General features: G+C 45.9%; 1 protein-coding gene across 1 annotated transcript in view; it reads left to right on the top strand.

Annotated features, from left to right (window-relative positions):
* rnf220a (ring finger protein 220a) overlaps positions 1 to 23634 on the top strand; it is a gene marked incomplete at its 5' end in the record, with an annotated part of 185023 nt that extends 161389 nt beyond the window's left edge. Inside the window, 7 exon segments of the mRNA XM_080010946.1 lie at positions 112 to 167; positions 274 to 388; positions 12998 to 13106; positions 17883 to 18077; positions 18670 to 18744; positions 23448 to 23479; positions 23481 to 23634. Coding sequence (XP_079867072.1) covers positions 112 to 167; positions 274 to 388; positions 12998 to 13106; positions 17883 to 18077; positions 18670 to 18744; positions 23448 to 23479; positions 23481 to 23517 — 619 coding nt within the window. The 3' untranslated portion in view covers positions 23518 to 23634.
* Between the last annotated feature and the right edge of the window lie 280 nt (positions 23635 to 23914).

Genomic DNA, 23914 nt, shown 5'->3' with positions numbered 1-23914 from the left:
CAGAAGACTCCCTGTAATGTGAAGGACTCCCCCAAAAGTTGGAAGATTGCATCCTAACATCTCGTCCCCCCCTTCCCCCCTCTCTCCCTCCCTCCCTCTCCGTCCTGCCAGTGGTGGAATGCCTTCTAATAGAATAACGCCAGAGTTCTCTAAATGGGCCAATGACGGTAAGCTACATGCTTTTATTTTTTATTTAGTATTTTTTAAACGTGCGTTTTGGAACAACACACACGTGAAATTAAAATTTAAATATTGATACTTTTGTGTCTTCAGAGATGCCTTCGACAAGCAACGGGGAGTGTAGCAAGACGGACCCCAACACCCCCTGTTCTTCCTCATCCTCCTGTTCCTCTGCCCCGCGCACCTGTAAAAACAGCGAGATTGAAAAGTAGGTTACACACACACACACACACACACACACACACACATGTCCAGACGAAATGCATCATTTATGACCTCTCTCCAAGACGACTCTCCCACAAGAAAGAACTCATCAGAAAGTCATAGAATTGTGTGTGTGTGTGTGTGTGTGTGTGTGTGTGTGTGTGTGTGTGTGTGTGTGTGTGTGTGTGTGTGTGTGTGTGTGTGTGTGCGCGCGTGCGCAAGTGACACAACAGGGAGGGTCTCTTTAGCTATTGATCTCTGCAGTTCTCTTCTGTCTGTGCACAGAGCTGGCTTAGAATCTTTAATGTGAACACTCTCTCTCACGCAAACACTCACAGAAAGGTATTTAACCAAACATGGAAGCCACAATAGAAGACAATGCAGATAAACGGACCGCTGCTTAGTTTGTCGTCAACTTCCATCAAAGATAGGTGTATATATAAATATATAGGCATTATAAATACTCCTAAATACTCCTATAAATAATATGTTTGTTTACACTCTGCCTTAGACATGGACGGGCAAGCAGGGAGCGATGCTGCATTTATGGGAAACTCTGAAAACAAATTTGTTTCGAAAGTGATGATGCGTTCACTGGAACTCTGAAAAAATCATCTTTTACATTTTTTTGGTCTATAAAAACAAGTTATTTTTGTGTTTATTGTTATTTATTTGTTTCCTAAGTAAAATTTAAATTTAAAAGTAAAATTTTCTCAAATCCGGTAGTCAAATTAAAATAGAAGTCCATTATTTCCTCCAATAAATGTCGGGCGCGTGGTCTTTGGGAACAAATAAAAACCTGCCTCAAATACAAACCGGGGGCAAAACTGATCGGAGTTGCGGAATCTTTTCGGTCAGAGCTCCGCTCCCAAACAATGCAAATAAAAACAGTGTGTTTTATTTTAGATGCATTTAATTTACTCCATTTCCTACGCTTCTTGGGGCAAATGCCCCACTCTGAGCACCTTCGCTCTCCAGTGTTCAAAGCGGGAGGTGGTGCGTTAAAGGTGAACTCGAAAATGAATTCCCCAGCTACCACCACAAGTGCAAATTTAAGGTAGCTGCTAGCTATTTTTCACCATACATGTGTTTGCACAGCATGGCACCCAGACCGAAGTTTAATTTAAAATTCATACTAAAGTATGATCAAATATACTTATCAAATATAAATCCGGTAATAAAATATACGTTTTTCAAATTGTTTGAAAATGTTGACAAAATATCAGTCAAAACATCAGTAATCGGTGGGCTAGGACTCTGCTCAGCAATCGGACCCAAAAATCAGGCATCATTCGGGCTTGAATATACACTGATCAGCCACAACATTAAAACCACCACTAACATTATGTAGCTCCCCCTCGTTCCCCCAAAACAGCTGTGACCCGTGGGGGCATGGACTCCACAAGACCTCTGAAGGTGTCCTGTGGTGTCTGGCACCAAGACGTTAGCATCAGATCCTTTAAGTCCTGGAAGTTGTGAGGTGGGGCCCCCATGGGTCAGGCTTGTTGTTCCAGCACATCCCACAGATGCTCCATCGGATTGAGATCTGGGGAATTCGGAGTCCAAGTCAACACCTTGAACTCTTTGTCATGTTCCTCAAATCATTCCTGAACATTTTTTGCAGTGTGGCAGGAAGCATTATCTTGCTGAAAGAGACCCATGCCATCAGGGAATACTGTTGCCATGAATGCGTGTACTTGGTCTGCAACAGTGCATCCCGGTGCCATCTCTTCCCCAGGTAAACAACGCACTCACACCCGGCATTCCGCATGATGTAGAAGAAAAGGTGATTCATCAGACCAGGCCACTTTCTTCCATTGCTCCATGGTCCAGTTCTGATGCTCAGGTGTCCATAGTAGGTGCTTTCAGAGGTTGGACAGGGGTCAGCATGGACACTCTGACTGGTCTGCGGCTACACAGCCCCATCGCAGCAATACACTGTGTTACACTATGGCCGTCCTGTTACCGGTTCACCGGTTGTCCTTCCTTGGAGCACTTTTGGTAGGTACTAACCACTGCATACAGGGAACGCCCCACAAGAGCTGTGGTTTTGAAGATGCTCTGACCCAGTCGTCTAGCATCACAATGTGGCTCTTGTCAAAGTTGCTCAGATCCTTACGCTTGACCATTTTTCCTGCTTCCAACACATCAACTTCAAGAACCGACTGTTCACTTGCTGCCATGTACATTGGGAACAGCGAATTAAAGTATTTAACATATATATATATATATAGAACAATATTGAACAATATTGACATTTTTTTACATGAATGACAACAATATTGTTCTTGAGGTCGGGCACTTTCTCTTTCATATATTATTTTTTTTATATTATAGTCTGATAGTATCCGATATTTACTTCATCTTTTTGCTTTGTTTTAATATTCCCCTGTGGTCATATCAAATTATTCGATTTTAAATAAGAATAGAATTATAATATGATATTTTTTTGATAATCCTAATTTAATAAAGGTATAGTTTTGAGTGAGTGAAAGAAGGTGCGTGTGCGTGTGTTTGAACTCGCTGTCGGAGAGTTGAGAGCCAGCCGAGCGCAGCTGGTACCGGACAATAAATAACATTTCAACATTTCCTCGTGTAAAATGCTGTATGTCATGATGCTTTAATGATAAGTTATTACCATAAAATTAACACCATTCCAATATATATTTTACATGTTGTCCAGCCCTATTTCAGTCACATTGATAGGCAAAAGTAATCCCACGGGTCCACACGCTTCTTGCTCTAAACTGTTTTCCAAGACAAATCTGACAGTCAAGAAAGGTGGAGGTGAAGTATCCCCAGAACAGAAAAAAAAAAACACATTTCCTCAGCCAACTCCCGAATTTAAATCTCATTATTCAAGTTGCAGGCGGGTTTGTACAATGTTAAGGACCCCATGACCAAGTTGTCAAACAAACACACACACACACTGCGTGTGTGTGTTTGACAACTTGGTCATGGGGTCCTTAACATTGTATATATATATATGTGTGTGTGTGTGTGTGTGTGTGTGTGTGTGTGTGTGTGTGTGTGTGTGTGTGTGTGTGTGTGTGTGTGTGTGTGTGTGTGTGTGTGTGTGTGTGTGTGTGTGTGTGTGTGTGTGTGTGTGTCCAGCGCTCCCCTAATTCCCTCATTTCCATCTCTTCATTCATATTCTGCCCCGAGAAAACAATCTCACGCACGCATCCACACCTTGTCCCCTGCATGGGTAATAGAGGTCAGCTCCCCGGCAGCCACCCGAGAGAGAGAGAGAGAGGGGGGGGGCGAGAGAGAGACACAGACGGAGTGTGAGGGAGGGAGATCGTACGAGCAGAATGGGATTTGGTTGATTGCTTGCTTCTGCATGTCTGGCATATTCCCGCTGTCCTTTTGCCCCGGCGCGATTACTTCACATCCACGCACCCAAACTGACACACACACACACACACACACACACACACACACACGATTTGTCTAAGTGAGCAGGGTCATGGTTTTGCCTTCCTGCCCGGGCCTCTTTCCCCCTAAATGATTTCCCCTCTCAGAGCCCAGCGGGCTTCTTTAAAAGACCTGTGGGGAGGAAAAAATGCATCACTTTCCTCCCTCTAATCCTCCTTCCTTTTCCTTTACTTAAGGTAAGCAAGAGCACAGGTTTACTAAACTGGGGTTCACGGCCCCCTAGGGGTCCTCGGCAGAATTGCAAGGGTGCCGCAGAATTTATATATACATATACAGTATGTAGGTTTAAACAATATATTTCATATATTGAAGTGTGAAAACAAGTACATACATAATATTAATTATTTATTTACACATTTTAATATATATATTTTAAGTAATATTATTTTTGTCATCATGGTTTAGATAATAAATACTTTTTTTATACCCTGCAGTTTATTATAAGCAGATACAGTGTGAACAATTTAGCTCGATCACTCAATTTGCTTATTAACTTTTGTCCCACACACACTGCCCTATTTTCAGTGTAGAATATATACTTTTAGAATTAAGATGATTTTGTGGGGAACTTTACACAACATTGAAACAATCTATAAAACCATCTTCTGAAAGAATCAAATACGGTTCCATCAACTAAAGCCAAACCACACCGCTAAGCAATAAACAATAATCCTGACAATATAGAAATAGGGCACAGTCTCCGCACGTGTTATGAATTTATGTATGGTTTTTCTATTGATATTGACGACGTTGGTTTTGATGTTGGTTAGTTCCTGGGAAGAGGATTTATTTTGCCCGCTGTCTTTTTTAATTATTTCTCCCATCACTCCTGCTTTTGGCAGAACTTGCCCTCTGTAAATGTTTCATTTAAATGAATCAATCAGTGCTATTTGTGTGTGTTTGTCCCCCATATTAAATATCAGCAGAGAGGCTAACTGGCGAACGAGCCGAGCAGCTTGAAGTTTATTGATCGGAAACACAGCCGCGTGGGGAGCACGTAGCGCTGTGTATGTGTGTGTTTGCTGAGCAAGGGGATGCATTTGATCAGCGCGCGCGTGTGCGTGTGCGTGTGTGTGTGAGACGGATGAAGACAGACAGGTCAGTGTGGCTAAGTAGAGAGGCAGCAGCCTGACAGGTAGATTGATTCACCTCTCTCTCTCACACACACACACACACACACTCTTTCTCTCGCTCACACACAACACTGAGGCAGTTTGCGGTATGAATCATCGGCAGCTGGTTAATGTCATGTCTAAGCAAAAGCCTTCTTTAACCTGTGCTGTAAGAAATAGTACACACACACACACACACACACACACACACACACACACACACACACCGATAAGCCACAACATTAAAACCACCACTTATAACCGCTAACATTGTGTAGCTCCCCCTCGTGTCACCAAAACAGCTGTCACCCATGGAGGCATGGACTCCACAAGACCTCTGAAGGTGTCCTGTGGTGTCTGGCACCAAGACGTTAGCAGCAGATCCTTTAAGTCCTGGAAGTTGTGAGGTGGGGCCCCCATGGATCAGGCTTGTTGTTCCAGCACATCCCACAGATGCTCCATCGGACACAACATTGGGCGGTCAGGGCACCCGATGTTGGGGTGGGATACCAGGGTACCCTCTCTGACGGTACCGATGATGCTCATACCAGCGACGGGGAGCCCGCGGTCTGCGCACCAAAACAATGTGTTTTTATTTTTTACGGCTCCTTATGGAATGAAACCGTGCGTAATGGGGACACTTGCAACTGTTTTAACCGAACCTCTGCGCTGAGACCCGGTGCTCCAGCCCTTGCCGTGGTGCACAGTGCGCAGCGTGTGCTGCTGGCAGAGCCTGGAACACCTGTAGAGTCCGTATGGAGCCTCTTACAGAATGTGTCTGTTTTGGGTTTTTTTTTTACCTTTTTTTTATTTTTATTTTTTAACAAGCATAGAGCTGTGTGTGTTTGTGTGTAACATTTTTATGAAGAATGCTTTTCTGCTGAAACACTGTATATTTATCGATTGTTAGTTTTCAGATTCAAACAAGATTCAAGTTAAATCAATCAGTCAATATTCTACTGTGATCGAACTTCTTATGATCTTTTTACAATTAAATTGTTATTCATATCAATTCATCTCAATTCTTCATACCACGTAGGCCTGGCCTCCAGGAAAGAGCAGTTTATATGTTGACTGTATCCTGTGTTGTGTTGGTCATACTATTGAACGATTTATTGCTTGTGTTAAGTTAATAACACAGAAGTTAAGGAACTTAAAAATAATCGCATACTATATCACAATCGCAATATTGGTCTAAAAAGAAATATCGCAATTTCTTTATTTACCTTAATCATTCAGCCCTGCTTCCAACACATCAACTTCAAAAACTGACTGTTCACTTGCTGCCTAAAATATCCCACCCCTTGACAGGTGCCATTGGAACAAAATGATCAGTGTTATTCACTCCACCTGTCAATGGTTTTAATGTTGTGGCTGATCTGTGCATACGTGCACACATGCACTTGCACACTCACACGTGCACAGGAATAATGTATTTTCGAAGTTTTTTATCCAGTCTAGCCTGTGTCCTATCATTTCAGCTAGATTAATATGTTACTGTAGCTTGTTTTGATGTCCAGACGCTCCTATGGCCGGGTGTTGGGCAGGGTCTCATGATCTGGTTTCAATAGAAAGGGTCACGATTTGATTCGATATTGATTCAAGAAGATATTGGATGAGGCGATATAATACATCGATATATTCGTTATATCGATATTTTATACTTACGGGAATAGCTACCAGCTTTTCAGTTTACCATCTAGCGTTAAATTCAATGGCACAAATGTATTAGACTAAATTTGTTCCGTACATTACAAGAATACGGAACAAATTTAGTCTAATACATTTGTGCCATTGAATTTAAGTGTGAAATGGTAGCATAGGTTTCAAAGTATCGATATTACAATTTCCAAATCCATTCAGAACTTGAAACGATGGAATTTAGTCCTATCGATTTTTTTATTATTATAATTTGTTTCAACCCAGCCCGAGAAGAATTTATGTGTTATTCTACTGTCAAACATAAAAATTATTAAAAAATTAATTAATTAAAAAAAAAAAAATAACGGGTTAAGTTACCGCCAGCTCTGAGAGCTTAGGTCAAAGATTTCCCAGAACAGAAAAAGGGTTTTAAAATAAGGAATGTTGGGTGTTAACCCTCAAATAGCAATGTCTAACCTCTTTTTTTATTCATCTTATTTTTGTTGTTATTCAACAAAATATGTATTACTTTATTTTCCATACATAAAAAAGGTGGAAAGTGACACTGTGCATGGCCATTGGATGGGACGGGTGAGAAATTGAGAGATTGAATATTGCTGCCAGGGGGCTCGGCGGCCTTCCAGAGGCAAAGCGGCTTTAATCCGACTGTCCGTGTAAAGCGGCGCCGACTGGACGCTGAATGATTGTATTGGAACAAACAGCGGCACTGGCGGTAACAATTCCCCGCCTCGCTCCTCAGCGCTCGCTATAAATGCACGCATTTTGTGGGGGCTCCTCTGCCGCTGTCTCCCCAAATGAAAATGAGATTTGTCTCCTTTTGTTAAGTTGACGCAGTGTGTGTGTGTGTGTGTGTGTGTGTGTGTGTGTGTGTGTGTGTGTGTGTGTGTGTGTGTGTGTGTGTGTGTGTGTGTCTTTGCACAGGGTAGCGTTAGTGAAATCTCTCTCTCTCTGATCCCAGATGGGTAATGATCTGTTCGCCCTCAGTGTGTGTGTGTGTGTGTGTCCCATTCCCCTGCAAGATAAATGATCTCACACACACGTGCACGCAGACGCGCACACACACAGATGCTCTTTCCCCTCCAAGATAAATGGCCCCTCCAATGTCGCCAATGCGATTGCTGCCAAATTTGGTGCTCCAGCCGGAACAATGCGGAGCGATTTCCATGTGGCTTCTGCAAATAATTGAATCTGTCCTCAATTTGGAAGTGATGAAGCTGGATTCCTCCCCCCACCCGCCCCCCTGCCTCACCCCCCAAGACCCCATCTCAGGATTTCTCGCTCCAACTGTTGTTCCCCTTCTCTCTCTCCCCCCCCCCCCCCTCTCCCCATCCTCTTCTAACCTCCCTCTCTCGCCCTCTCTACCTCTCCCTCTTTCTCTCTGATACCTTTTCATTCTCTGCCTCCATTTCTCTCAGGCACTTACAAGACACCACGTACCCCCACACCCCCTCTAGCCCCCCTCCCCCAGCCACTGTCACCACACGGGGCCTGGACGGGGACACAGGCGTGCTCATCCACCTCCCGCTCAGGCGGGGGAAATCAATAGTGACTTAAATGTTTTATCATGGTGTGTTGGTGTAGTTAAGGCCGTGGTTAAGCGGGAGCAGCAGCCTGACACTCTGCAGGGATTCTGCTGTGGGAAGACTTCATTCCCCGGAATTCTTTCTAATGCACAGCAGGCCTGGGAGTTATTGACAAAATGATATATCACAGTATTTCTTGACGAATTCCTTGATGTTGATATTGCGGAAATATTGTGTGGATGGCTATGGGTAGCATGGTATCTACATACAAGAAATGTTTGAGAAACGGTCGTTGGTAATGTGGATATTACGACCATTGTTTAGAACGGTCCGATGTTGAGAATGTCATTACCTTCCTTTTTTTTTTTTTTTTGCTTTGGTGTGTGTGTGTGTGTGTGTGTGTGTGTGTGTGTGTGTGTGTGTGTGTGTGTGTGTGTGTGTGTGTGTGTGTGTGTGTGTGTGTGTGTGTGTGTGTGTGTGTGTGTGTGTGTGTGTGTGTGCGCGCGCGACCCATGTAGGTGGACAGTAGATTAAGACACAGGACTGATTGAGATGGATGCTCCAGGTCCTCTGCCGTGCGCACACCTACGTGGACACACTAATGAAATGAGAAATGGCCCCACACACACACCAGGGACAGAGCACTAACTGGAGGGGAGGGAGAGCCATCTATCTGTCTGTCTCTCTCCCTCACCCAGCTTAAGTCTCATTTGTTCGTCTTCCGTTCATACAATTCTTTCTTTCTTCGTCTTGCCTCCTATCCAATCGTGGGTACGGCGGAGAAATTAAAAATAAAAAAACACACAAAGCATGTGACGTGTAGTACGTGCACACACGCACACACAGCCCCTCGGTGCAGTTACAGAATAAGGGCCGGTAAAGTGCATTGTGGGTGTATTTTAGCACGATAGCTCACGTTTTTACGGCGGCCAGGCCTCCTGATCAAGGCCACAGCATGGTTTTTACAATCTGCTGTCCCACCATGCTCACAAACGTTAACACACACACACACACACACACACACACACACACACACACACATACACTGATGTATCAATCAGATGGATATACACTCACATGCACTCAAATGGACACACGCACACACAGCCTCACTTTCAAATAGCCGTGCACTAACACACACAACGTAGAAATATGGATTCACACGTTTCCATGGGGTACAGTGCAGCATGTTGGATTGATGTCCTAAACAAGCCCTTAGTCCACTATAGCCACGGCCCGTTGTGATAATATTTCCAATATTATAATTCACAGCGGCACAAATCAGGGCAAAGCTTGAGGCTCACTCTGCCGGGCTCTATTTATACTTAAAAAGAGGTTAGAGGAAAATCTTTTTTCAGTTTTGGACTTAAACCAGGGAATTATTTCTCTAGCGGCGATGCATTCTTGAAGAGACGTCGTTCGTCTTCCTCGGGGTCCCCGCCCGCCGCCTCAGATCGGTTCAACCGAGCTCCATAAAATTATTGTTTTATGAGCTGCGGAGTATGGAGAGTTGTAAAACCGTTTGATATTTCGGACAAAAATTGAATTCCGAGGCCCTTCTAATAAGTTCTGCTAAGCCTTGTTCCCAAGGTGGAACTAAATTACAAGGGTTGGGTTCCTGTGATGTGCAATGTTGAGAACCACTGAGATGGCTAGAAATGTCCCACATAGGCACAGAAAGCCTATCCAGACCTTAAACGCGATGATTTAAGAAGAGAATCCCGCTCCCTTTTCCAAAAGTTTAGCTCTAATGTTTCTGGCTCAGATGTCAGCCCCTTCTCCTCCTCCACCCGCATCCCCCTTCCAACCCCCATTTCCCAGTTCCCCTCCAGTGACATGGCTGCAGGCACATAAAGGCAGATTCATGTCTGTTTATAGCTCTGGCAAATGAAATAACTTTCAGGATGCTGTTTTACCATAAATCAGCCTTCCAAAATGAATATTAATGGGGGGTGGGGGCGGAGAAAGGGTGATGGAGGATGAGGAGGTATCGTTTGGGATTGGGAGAGGCTTTTTAAGGACCCTGAGACGAGAGCAAAAGTTAATTTCCCCCCCTTTCTTTTGATTCTAGACAAGTAAAGACTGGAGACCACCTTGAAGTTTTGCACTCGAGAGTTGAGCAGCTTTACATGGTCCGGCAGTTAAGTCAAGCGGACAACCTCGTGGAGGCAGTTCTGGCCGAGCAGGCTAATCAAGGCTAAATGGCTTTTTACAAGCTGGGCACTAATAAGAGCTGCGGGTGAAGTGGTTTACGGCTTGAAGTGTGAGGAATCGGGCTGGGAGTCGCAGGGGGCCGTTATGGAGTTGGGAGTCTGATGGGGTTAAAGGGAGGGGCTTGCAGGAGGGAATCTGCTTGGGCACGTACAAGATGGCTGCCACAGAATCTGTAGGACCGGGTTGGGACAAGCACATGGATTTTCTATTTGAATGTAAATGGTCACTGTGCACTTGTGCTCCTTTTCAACCAGTTAATATAGGTCTCTGAGGTCTTTTGTAGCATGCCGTTCTAGCATGCCTCTACACCCCTCTGTTTCAGTCATGTTCTCGCTTTCTGATAAAGTGAGTGAGTTTTTCGTGAGTGGTGACCTTTAAGGGCTAGTATTGCAATCAGGGATGCGAATTTAGAGGAATGTCCTTAATCGATAGTTGTTAACCTTAACAAACATCGTAGATTAATTGATGACATAAAAGCTGATGACGTCACCAGGGGGTGGCGCGCGGGGACATCACGTGACGTCGTGCACCTCCGAGATTTTGTGACGGGGCCCGATCACCTCATCTGAGAATGGAGATGTTCGGGGCAAGACTCTCTGAGCTGGTTCGCCCGTACAAGAATATTTACGACCCGTCTTGGCGCGAGTTAAATATTGAAACAGTCTTTGCCGTCCTCCGCAACAGAATGAGTCGGATGTTACTTAGCAGTTCAAGTCTGGTGCGATATGGACAGTGGGACGCTAATAAGATTACTAAACATCAACTAAAATTCTCATATATAATAACAGGCACAAAATAATTTCGTTTTATGTATATTTTTGGAGTCATCACCATCGCAACATATCGCTTGTTTCGCTGTGCTGTCTCATCTCTCCCTCGCTCCGGGTTCTTTTTCCTCCCCCCGTGCCGTTCGGAAAGTGCCGTTGTCCTGTTCCTGTCTGTTCCATCTGAAAGCAGCATCACTTGTTGAGCAACAATAAACACATAAAAACATGTGGTTACCTCCTTGGCAGTGACGCACGCAGCCATATGAAAATAATTATGTTAAATTATGTTATGAAAGCAAAAATACTCATCCCCAAAATATCGATATCAAGGTATTAGTCAGAACTGTGTTCACGATACAGTGAAAATATCCGAAAATATAATGCTACAGAAGAAAATGATAATATAATATGGTACATTAGGTATCTCACACGATGAAAGAAAATGTAATTTAAAAAAATCCAATCCGGATTTGTCCCGTCTTTCCGATTTCCTCGGTCCAGGAGGTTTGGAATAAAGGAAGCCAAATCACCGGATGCTTCTCCTAACACGCCAGGCCACTTATCGCTCTCCTGCAGCGTGCTGCTCTCCTTGTCCTCAGCTGTTCAGATCAATACCATAGATCAGCCGGCTATCAGCCTGGAAAATGACCACATCACCGTAAACACACGCGCGCGCACACTGTTGTGTCCTACCGTACCGGGGAATGGGCGGCACCATGATAAACAACGGCGCTCCCCGTCGGGTCCCGCCATCCTGCGCCAAATCATCGCGCTCATCGGCAGCGGTGTTGCGGTCGGCATGTCGGCCATATTGATTTAGTTATAGCTGCTTCATATGCTGTCGGACAGTGTTAAACGGACATTTGTGCCCACTCGGCACGCATTAATCACAAGCTGCCAAGGCTGGAGAGAGAGGCCTAGTCGGAGCGGTGAGACAAGATGGAGGGAATTCGGGGGTGGACGGAAGGAGAAGGATATGAAGGAAGGATGGATCGAGGGCCGTTTGGAGAGAAAGGGGGTCAAACGGACCCAAAGGAATAGATCAAAAAGAAAAGCGAGCGGGATGGCGGGGGGGGAAGAGAGTCACAACTGAGGCTTGGACGGAGGAAAGATGGGGACAAGTGGGGCAGTAAATCCGAGGTGGGATGAGGCCTCTGAGAATACACACGTGTGTTAAATAGAAGAAGTGTGGTACTGCGTATGTGCGTATGAGGTGGGTGGACTTGGACTGTGATAGTAGGGGGTGGAGGGAATCTAATGACAAATTGGCGATCAATCCAAGAATTCCTCTCCGTATTGTGTTGTAGGAAGACCGGGCAAGGAGCATCGAGCCACATCGGCTGTTAGTGAATCAAATTGTCGTTGGATAATCGAAACACCCTTGTGCAAATTTTGTGCAAACACACAGTCTGCGAAACCACCATTTGGGAATCAAACACGCCCTATAGACGTGCATTGAAAATCAGTGCGTACGCGTCACAATACGTATGTGTGTGGCTTAAGGAACCCAAGGGTCAAAGCTACACCAGAATAGATATGTACACTAATATGGAAAAAACATGGAAGTAGCATTATAAATACTGTGTGGTCACAGGGGGAGAGCAAAGTTAGAGTGCACACAGGGATGGGAGGAGGGATCTGCTCCGCGGGAAACTGAGTAAATTAAATTCATCTACAGTTTTTATTTGGTTTGTTTGGAGAAGAGATGGCTCTGATCAGAGCTGCGGAACCGTGCGTAACGCAGTGCAGCTCCCTGGGATCTGTAACTGGAAAGTTGAATTTCAATCTACCAACTAACTCCTGAAGATAGTTGTGTTATCCAGCATTCTGGATACTAATCTAGTAACTAAACTAATCTCTCTCCCTCTCTGCCTCACTCCCTCTCTCCTGTACCCAGGGTAACAGAGGACTCGACGGCCACCACCCTGGAGGCTCTGAAGGCTCGCATCAGGGAGCTGGAGAAACAGATCCTGAGAGGAGACCGATACAAGTGTCTCATCTGCATGGTGAGACATTAATTACTGCTGTCTGTCTATCTGTCTGCCCGTCTGTCTGTCCGTCCACCTGTCCGTCTGGGTCCCTGCGGAGAGCGCTTGAATCATGTTTAATAAATGTGAATTTCATCCGTCTGCGTCTAAGAAACCTGGCGTCCTTGGGCCAGTGTTTTGTGGTTATTTGTTGGACCTCTTTAGGAGGAGCGTTTTAATTGGCTGTAGTGACGGGCGGGACTTGACTCGGAAGTCAAGAGAGTCAAATCATCAATGGACATGGATACTGATAGTTTCATTGGCACACCGTAAACACGTGTGTGAATATGTTGAGTTAAATGCCAAACTGTTCCTTTCAGCCCCTTATCCCCGTCAGTGATTATGGGCGTGGCACTTTGACTGTAGTGAGACTCGACCGGGTGTCACGTGACATTGAGTCATGAATTCTCCAAATCGTCCGCGACTTTTCAGCTCAGCACCTTTCTCCTCTTGCTGTGTGAGCGGAGTTGCCCATGGTGACATTTGTGTCGGTTGTGTGTTTCGTCCGTGATGTACATGGGGAAAGTACATGTGCATGTGAACATGTGATCACTCCATCCCCTCACAGTCTGTGTCGTTGTGCTTGGTGGCTACCGGTGCGTTGTGGAGGTGGTGTTTGGCTTTCTGCATGGCTTCTCCTCTTTGGGGTGTTGTTAAACCACAGCAGGCAAACTAAATTATAGGGCTGGACCCGACTCAGAATTTTGACAGCCGGATTGGGTTCGACTGTTCAATGCCAATATTCGGTGGGGGTGGGGCACAGAGGAACGGGCACAAGTGATCGTGCCTGCCTGGGGTTGCGTAAGGAGACCCGCTATTTAACAGGCCCTGGGGCTCAATTATTAAAGACCGTAGTATCGATAAACTCCGACGTTACCGGCACGGTTGGCGGTATTGGATGAAATAAAAAAATTTGATTTATATTTATTTTGCCTATACAACTTGTCCTAACTTGTAATAGGATTAACTTATTCATCGACGAAGCTTTTTCGCTTCTCTCTCTCTCGCTCTCTCTCTCTCTCTCTCTCTCTCGCCATCGCCGGAGATGGCGGGAAGATATGTGCGAGGGGGACGGGGCCGGCTCCCTCTGCCTGCCTCACACACGCAGGTGGAGACCCCTCAGAATTAAACGCTCAAAAGTTTGGTTGAATTTCACTGGAGTTAATCCTGACCGTGCTTGTTGCCACAAGTGCATCCAGCCGTCTGCATGAAAGGCAGGTAGCACAAGCAATCCTTTGAAACATTTTGCAAAAGTGCATCACATGCACACGGAGAAATGCACCGTTTTCGACGGATATAATAATCCCATAACGTTACATTAAATTAAATTTACCTAAACATCAAATACAATCAGAAAACAAACAATAGAAACAACGTGTGGAGATTTTTCTATTTCCTGATTTATGTTTCTGCCGGTGGGGGCTGTGGCACGGGGACGCACAGTGAGCGCAGATTGTGCCCCGATCGCCCCCTCTCCGTGCATTATGCGCAGAAAATAAAGCAGTGTTGATTCTGCTCTTAATTAGTTTTGGGGTTTTTTTCTCTGAAAGGATTAAAAAAAGGGCCGACAATGCATGGCTCTCCTCCATCGGTGGCGCATGTCTGGAGGCGGACACATATACAAATATATTCATGATTCCCCTTATTTTTAATTCCTCATTGAAATGTTATCCCTGTGCATTTTGTAAGCTTCTATCTGTTTTATCCTGTTATTGTTCTGCAACGACTGACAAAAAAAAAAATATTAGAGTTGAAGAATCTCAATCGACTGACCGGTCTCCGACTGATGATTAAACTTGTTGACTTTCAGGGAGCAGCCCTACAAAATGAGATCGCAGGTGACACCTGAACGACGAATACGACCCTCTGCACTTGTATTGATGACTTATTAGATTTGCCGGTCAGTAACAAGCCATAAGTACCTTATTGGCAATGCACACAAAATGATCGACACACGTCAATATTATTCCGTTATCTGATGTTTAGACTCGTACCACCTGACTCTACCATTTAAATTTCTTGCCCAGAGGGAGTTCTCCTCTCACTCACACACACACACACACACACGCGCACACACACACACACACACACACACACACACACACACTATCTCTGTCTGGGATGATATAGTGTGTGAGTGTGTGTGTGTGTGTGTGTGTGTGCATGTGTGCGTGTGCTGGCAAAGCTGATAATTACAGACGCCCGCGCTTCCTAAAGGTCGCTTGGAGCCCGAGGTGACATGGAGGGCGGGGAGTGGCGATCGATCACTCAGAACACGGCGGACACACTGCCCATCCGTCACTGTCCCTCATTCACACACGGGCGCGCATTGTATCACACACACGCAAGTGTGTGCATTGCATCGCACGCACGCGCACATGCTCAGAGACTCATACACATATAATTGCTTATGAACTTACGCTATATACATCTCTACAGACACATTTATATTTCTATAAAGTCTTCGATATGTATTAGGCTTGGGCGATTGAATGAATACATCGGCAAACGGCAATTGGCTGAGTCCTTCAGCGGTTGTTTCTTTTTGCGGATTTTTTGTTGCGATTTTTGTCCTTTTTATTTTGCTAATTAAATGACCTGTAAAGCGCAACTTTACTGAGACAGGGGCGCATTGGACAGGCGCATCGAGGTGCCGGCGTTCCGATCCACTTGCCCTCGAATATGGCGAATATATCGACAGGATCAGGCTTGTTGTTCCAGCACATCCCCCAGATGCTCCATCGGATCGGACCCTAACCCCGCCCATCCACATGATGTAGAAGAAAAGGTGATTCATCAGACCGGGACACCTTCCATTGCTCCATGGTCAAGTTTTGATGCTCACGTGTCCATTGTTGGTGCTTTGGGTGGTGGACAGGGGTCAGCATGGACACTCTGAGCGCTCCCATACACAGCAAGCTGTGATGCACTGTGTTCTACACCTTTCTATCAGAGCAACATTCACTTTTTCACCAATTGTGCTACAGTAGTTCTTCTGTGGGATCCGACCAGGTCGGCTAGACTTGGCTTCCCTTGCGCGCATCAATGAGCCCATGGGCGTCCATGACCCTGTTACCGGTTCACCGGTTGTCCTTCCTAAACCCACTTTTGGTAGGTACTAACCACTGCATACAGCGAACAAGAGCTGTGGTTTTGGAGATGCTCTGACCCAGTCGTCTAGCCATCACAATGTGGTCCTTGTCAAAGTGGCTCAGATCCTTACGCTTGACCTTTTCCTGCTTCCAACACATCAACTTCAAGAACTGACTGTTCACTTGCTGCCTGATACATCCCACCCCTTGACAGGTGCCATTGGAACCAGATGATCAATGTTATTCTCTTCACCTGTCAGTGCTTTTAATGTTGTGGCTGATTGCTGTATATATAAATATATACACACACACACCCACAGGTAAAAAACAAACATCCTCGTTCTGGCCATTCCACTGCACTATACACATGCGAACACTCCATCTCACTCACACACACACACACACACACACACACACACACACACACACACACACACACACACACACACACACACACAAGGAGACCCATTCAGCTCCTAGCAGCCATCTGTCACTGTCTGTCACCCCGTGGCCGTTGACCCCGTCCATCAGCCGCCCCGTCAGCGTGTCACTGCTCGGACACGCGGCGGCTCTAACTAGTTGGCGAGTGGGTGGAGGAAGCATGGGCGACGTTTCTGAGGCTCCAAAGAGCGACTTCTCTGTGGGAACTAAGCTTTGTGAAGCTATTATCATGATAATCATGGAAATGTAGATGAAGATCTAGATTCACATATAAAAGAGTCCAGCTGAGTTACGCTACGTTTAGTCACGTAAAAAAAGGGGGGGTTTTTTTGCACATGTTTTTGCTTGTATTTATATGTTGTCGAATCTGCATTCCTAAGTCCCTCACGCATTTTCATTCTGTTTCAAGTCCCCCAATCAACAATAGTACTCGGAGAATGTTCCCTTCCATTTCCTGTTCTACTTTAGCCAATCAGATTTCATATGTAAAGTATTATATCAGACTAAAACATTGAAATAAATATTTTCGATATCAATGTTTCAGAATTCATACGGCCATACCTTTCGCTCAACATTGAGACAACCTAATTGTCTCTCAGGACATTTAGACATCATTTTGTGACCATATTGTCCTGTTAAAATACATAAATACCGTTAAAATACATAAATAATGATGGTTTTCCATCACCAAGCCTGGCACCCTCTCCTGTCTGGAGAGGGTGCCGTTAAAGAGCAGATCTTAAAATGTAAGCTGGTCAGCAAACTTGAAATGAATTGCTTTGAATTTGTCTCGTGTTTCAAACTGGACCTCGGGTGAAGCCCGTTGTGGCTTAGTCGCCGTGGTGGAGATCTAGCTCCACCTACTGGCCACCGCGGAAACTAAATTCTGACTGAGATGAAGCTGAAAGTTTGCGGCAAATACTATCTCACACACACATTGGTGTCAAACTATCATTGGTGTCACCATGTCATTTAAGTAAAAGTTGTTAATTAATGTGTAATTTTAAATTCATTCATATTTTTTTGCATTTGTCCTCCTCAATGGACTCACTCATGCCTGTGATGCATGCACTCACATCTGTGTGTTTTTTGCGTGTACATGGAAGTATAGGTGTGTGTGCACGCGCTGAGTTTAAAACGCGGCTCTGTGATTCGCTGGCACCTCTGGCTTCCCTCCCTCCCCTTCTACACCTCTCCTCCTCCCCCCTCCCCCCTTCCGCAGAGAAAGCCTGCCATCCAAGTAGGCGCTGAGAACAAGAGTCTCATGGTCTGGCCGGGGCCGCGGCCGCCGGCCAAAGAGGGCGGGGAGAGGCCGCCTAAGCCCCTCCCCCTCGGCCTGTACTGCCTGTATAGGGGCGTTGTGATTGGCGGCTACAGCAGCGGCATTAAGAGGCTCCTCCCACAACCCCTACGGAGGGTAAGGCACTCTCCCCCGCCCTCCCTCCCTCGCTACGTACCAGTCGTCTCCCCCCATTCTATTTGTTTTTGGTTTTTTTTTCCTTGTGAACGGGAAAACAGCAGATCGCTCATCTGATGCCGACGCTGTTGCGGAGTGTACCGACCCACCTCTCATCCATCCCTCATTCGCCTGCTTCTCTCGTTCTTATCTGCCCGGCCTGACCCCCCCCCCCCCCCCCATCTGCCCTGGCTGCCGCCATTTTGTGCCCGTACATGTGATTGTCAGGGTTGCTGGATCAACCCCCGTCCGCCCCCGTGGTGCCTTGCTCAGTGGGTCGTGGCTGCTGGCTGTGTCGCTTGGTCGTTTCGGTCCTTGGTGCTTGTTCTGGTTGATCTTCCAGGGAATGCAAGTGTGTGTGTGTGTGTGTGTGTGTGTGTGTGTGTGTGTGTGTGTGTGTGTGTGTGTGTGTGTGTGTGTGTGTGTGTGTGTGTGTGTGTGTGTGTGTGTGTGTGTGTGTGTGTGTGTGTGTGTGTGAGATCCGAGGGGTGTCCAGTGTACCTCGTGTAAACCAGTCTTCTTTTTTGTCGTTTTTCCTCTCCACTCTCTCTAGGACTCCTATACAATGCCGCTCACCTCTATCCAGTGTTGGCACGTCCACTGTGAAGAATGCTGGCTAAGGACTCTGGTAAGAAACGCCAAACACACACACACACTAACTGGAAGACAGCGTTTCATTACACACCGTTATTGCAGTGCCACGTCACAGCCGATGAGTTTGTCGGAGCCCAGAGGGAGAGATTTCGCTGGAATGTTCCCCAAAAGACCCGTTCTCTTGGTTCTCTCTCTCAACCACGTGTGCGCACGCGCACACACACACACACACACTAAACGAGTGCACGCTTATCGTCGCACGACAATAAGCACATACGTTTTAAGTTGGTGGGGAAACACTTAGATGGAATGCTTCCCAAAGGGCCCCTTTAAATGTTGAAATAAAGTAGTCAACTCTAACCTCTCAATGAGCACTATTTGCTGCCCGTGTGTGCACAACACACTCAGACTCACACACACACAGGGGTCTTATTGGTTATTAGTTAGTCTAATGTATTCAGCGGTGTGTAATTAGCCGCCGGCGTCTGGTCTTAATGTGGCAAATTGGGCAGAGAGGAAGCTGAGGAACCACTTCCTCATCCGACATCCGTTACTTTACCTCTTTATTTTACTCTTTTTTTTCCCTCCTTTTTCTTTCTTGTTATTTCTTCTCCCTGTTGCCTTCCTCATGTAAACTGTCGTTTAGGGTGTGTGTGCGTGTGTGTGTGCTTGTGTGCTTGTGTGCGTGTGCGCACATAAGGGAACATAACAAGCGATCCCCACCCTTGGCTCCACATTTCATTACAACCTAAATTAAAGAAGCCTTTTTTCCATCGTTACACACACGTACACAAACACACACACCAAGCGCTACGAACCTGTATGTACGTGTTATAAAGAGGTCGATTATTGTTTGTGTGTGTGTGTGTGTGTGTGTGTGTGTGTGTGTGTGTGTGTGTGTGTGTGTGTGTGTGTGTGTGTGTGTGTGTGTGTGTGTGTGTGTGTGTGTGTGTGTGTGTGCGTGCGTGCACCTGCGTGCGCCGCCGTCCCGAGCCTAATGCACGGGGCATTAAACTCGTAGCCTGGAGACGTCTATAAAGCCGGCAAGACGGAGCCGATCAAAGTGAAGCCTGGGAATCTAGTTAACGTCAGCCCGGCCTCTTAGGGCTTTAATAGGCCAGGGCAGCTGGCACACAGCGTGATGGGTGCACGCGCGCACACACAAGCGCACGCACAGCCGGATCATACCGAGAGCTCTGATATACACTACAATATCTGCTTACAGGTTCCGTAAATACCGTGTTATAAATCCATCTCACTTCCACCTCCATCCAAGATGTAGTTCTTAAAAATGTCACACCCTTACTTCATGAGAAATCTCATGCGGTACTTTCACATCTTCAGTTAAATGAGATTGAAGAAAATATATATATTCATCTTGATGTCGGGGCTGTTTGGCGGACACAGATTAAGCCTTACTTTAGACTAAATCACACTTTTAATCTGGACTAACGGAAATGGCCTTTCTCAGTCCTGGTTTAAAATAGTCTCCGACTAGCCCTCGTCTTGGTTTAAAAAAAAAAAAAAATAAAAAAAGTGATTTCCAGAAGTAAGATTAGTGCTGATCTAGTTCTAAGTGAAGGTTTAAATTAAACCTTTGGATGAATGGATGTGGCCTCCACTGGACCTTGACAATAGGATACACTTGTTTTCTGGAGTAAGAGCAGCACCAAGACCAGACAGAAGGAGCCGACTAGTCCTGCGTGGCCTTAATCCAGGACTTCCTCGTCTGGAACTCATTCATCTTAAATTAAGCGCCTCAGAAAGGCATTTTTTTATTCTCCATTAATTTAAGTAGGAATAGTTTTGTCCTGATTAAGATTAAGCTTCATCTATTCTGTCTGGATTCCTACACAACCCAACCTTCAATCTGGGCAGCAGTGCTTAGACGTGCAAACATTAGTTATGAAGGGCAACATTAGTTAGGCGTGTGTCCAAACCTAAATCCTGTGCACGTCCCACCTTCTTCATCTCCCCCTTCCATCTCTACCTGGAGGTGCCGAGAGACTCCTCTTCAGAGAACTGCAGAGCCACAACTCCTTTTAGCGGGACAGTGTGAGGATCTGTCATCAGACCTTTTGACCGTGTGTGTGTGTGTGTGTGTGTGTGTGTGTGTGTGTGTGTGTGTGTTTTGCTGTGTGTGTGTGTGTGTTGCTGTTTGTTTTCTGTTTCGCACCAACCCTTACCAAGACAAATCCCTTATATATCAAAATGTACTTGGCCAAAAAAATAAATAGACACTAGTTATAACAGATGTTTCAAAATGTTTTATTTTGGTTTTGTGACTTTCATTATTGCTTTTAGTTACAGTCCAAATAAGTTCCAATCAGGCTTCTGTTTTCAATGACTGGCAGGTTTGTTAATTGCATCACAACCCACTAGTATATAAAAGCAATATTCATAATAATGCATTTGATTTATAAAGTAAACCATCAAGTAAAATCCGATAAAATCTAAAACTATGGCGTCATAAAAGCTAAAAAATATTATCAAACGTATAATACGAGGTGCGTGTGCGAGTGATGAGCGATGTCTGGACTCCCCGGCTCTGTGCTCTAAACTCCAACGAGGTTTTTCGGTGCCTTACAGGAGGGGCGGCCCATAAATCCCTCTGGGGTTCAGACGGGCCGTCACACTGGAATCAACAAACACTGTCCTTTGGAGGATGTCCACATTCTGTCATGCCCGCGTCAGATGTCTCACACACACACACACACACACACACACACACACACACACACACACACACACACACACACACACACACACACACACACAGTCTATCTCAGGGAGTAGATATTGTGTCTCAATTAACACAATGCCGCAATGTTCAGGTTATTTATCAGTAGATTTTATTATTATCAGTAGCCATAATTATAGCCATCATAAAATATTCTGCTAAACAGTAAGCTGTACATGTGCATGTGCATACACACACACACACACACACACACACACACACACACACACACACACACAACCATTTCAGGTTTACACACACTTGGTCCTCCACACACATTACAGCGGACCAATGGAAAATTCCAGAGTTGCCTCTGTGAGAAAAGTAGCTTTAAAGCAATAAATCAAGTCATAGTAGGAGCGTCACATACGTACTATTGTAAAATATATATATTTTTTCTGGATTATTATTATTTTTACTGCGACATAAACAATGGGAGCGGTGTGTCCCAAGCACCACCATCACAAGACACTGGGCGGAATGTCCTCCACCTCAGCACGGCGTTAACTATTCCCTCTCCATTTTTACAACCCAGGTCCCAATTTTAACTTGGGATGAAACACTGAAAGGGAAAGCAAAATATGAAAAGGGCTAAAATTGGCCTCTGATTACTTCTAGACCAGGGGCCTCAAACTGCAGGCCCGGGGGTCACAGCCGACCCCGCAAGACAATTGAATGTGGCCCCACTACATGGTGATATATTGATAGATCTGGCCCGGTAATGCGGTAATTAATCCAGACAAATGTACTAAATGTTTTTAAAATATAAAACAGACCTAGGAAGACAACCGGGCCCCCAGGTCGTTTGAGTTTGACAGCAAAGTTCTGGGCGATCTAAATCCCTAAACCCAAGACACCGCGGGGACTCATCTGCGTGTGCGGCCATGTCACAACGAATTCCGAGCCCCTTGTTTTAAATTCCATCGTGAAACCGATTGGTGGGTGGGTGGGTGGGTGTCGTTTGTCTCGCTGCTGCGGCGGTAGCTGGGGCTTTTGCGTGTATATTTTCACCTTGCACACCAGGCCTTGAGAGGCCTTGAACAAGTCCCAAAGTGAACTTTGAGGGGGGGACCACCCAGTCTGTAGCGTCGGCCGCCCCGGCGTATTACTGCCGGTGGCACGCGATCAAAGCTCTGCGGCGGAGACCAGGAGACAGGGCATGGAAGCAGGGTAAGGAGAGGCAGGTGCTGGAGATCCTCCCTGCAGCGAGGCTGTGTGGAGGTGGAGGTGGAGGAGGAGGAGGGACCACGTTGGTGGAACTCGCCGTCCAGCCTTGGGCCTAACGGTGCTTCTGTGGTTGCAGTTGAAACGTGTTTATTTTGTGGGGGGGGGGGTGTCAGTTTGAACTTGTTCAAACTGGGCACCGCGATAAATACAACAAGAAATTAAGCTGAGCACACAGTCTTAAGGGATACTCGCAGGAAACGTTCATCGTAGTCGCACGCATCTTGGTGTGTTTTTTATTAATTTATTTTTAATTAAAACATTTTATCGTCTTTTGAATAACAGGAGTGTCATCGCTTTATTTGAAACAACTTTTAGCAGTTTCCGCAGCACAGCCAAAGAGTACAGTTGTCTACAGCCGGTTGCCAGTAGGAAGCAGCGCAACTTCCTCTTTCTCGCCTCTTACGTTGGCGTGGACGTGGCCAAAACACTTTATTAAAACCTGATTTAAATGTGCCCTTTGCGGCCATTTTTACTTTTTGGTTATAGCAAACACTGACGATATTGTGAACATTTTCGTTTCGGTTTCCGGAAAAGTTTTTTTTGTGGAACTTTGCGTCCCACTTTGACAACCACGTGACGCTGCTCTAGTCACCTCAAGAGTGAACAGTAGTGCTCTCTGTTGTGGTCACGTTTAATATTATTATATGAACCGACTGTCCCAAACTAACTCTCTGTCTCTCTGTCTCTCTCTCTCTCCCTCCCTCTCTCTCTCTCTGTCTCTCTCTCTCCCTCCCTCCCCCTGTCTCTCTCTCTCTCTCTCTCTCTCTCAGGGGAACAAGAAGCTCTGCCCACAATGCAACACCCACCTCACCCGGGGACCTGAGGCGCGTCTACTTGTGAAGAACAGGCACCGCTTCCCCTCCTCCCTCGCCTTCTCCATCCCCGCTTGTGTGCCGAACTCTCCCCCCCCCCCCATCTGTTTCAGTCCCCCCCCCCCTTCCCTCCCTCCGTGACCTCATCGCCGCCGCATCGGACGCTGCACTTCTCAGAGCGCGCGGAGGCAAAGACGGCCGTCTTACGGACACTACCGGCTCTTTCCGTGGGTCCAAACGTAGTCGGCTGACCGGCCGTTTGCACCCCCCCCCCCCCCCCCCCCATAACCACCGATGCACTCACTGATTGGAGGAAGAAAAACAAAAAAAACATGAACCCAAAATCCAGTTGGTTAGCCCGTGGTACTGATCCAACCAGCAGGCGTGGTCCACTTCCTCCTCCACCGGCTGAACCGTAATGCTCC

Source organism: Zeus faber (assembly GCF_960531495.2).
Source record: "Zeus faber genome assembly, chromosome: 12".
NCBI lineage: Eukaryota > Metazoa > Chordata > Actinopteri > Zeiformes > Zeidae > Zeus > Zeus faber.
The sequence above is the reverse complement of the archived record's forward strand: the minus strand, read 5'-3'. Positions and strand labels throughout refer to the sequence as shown.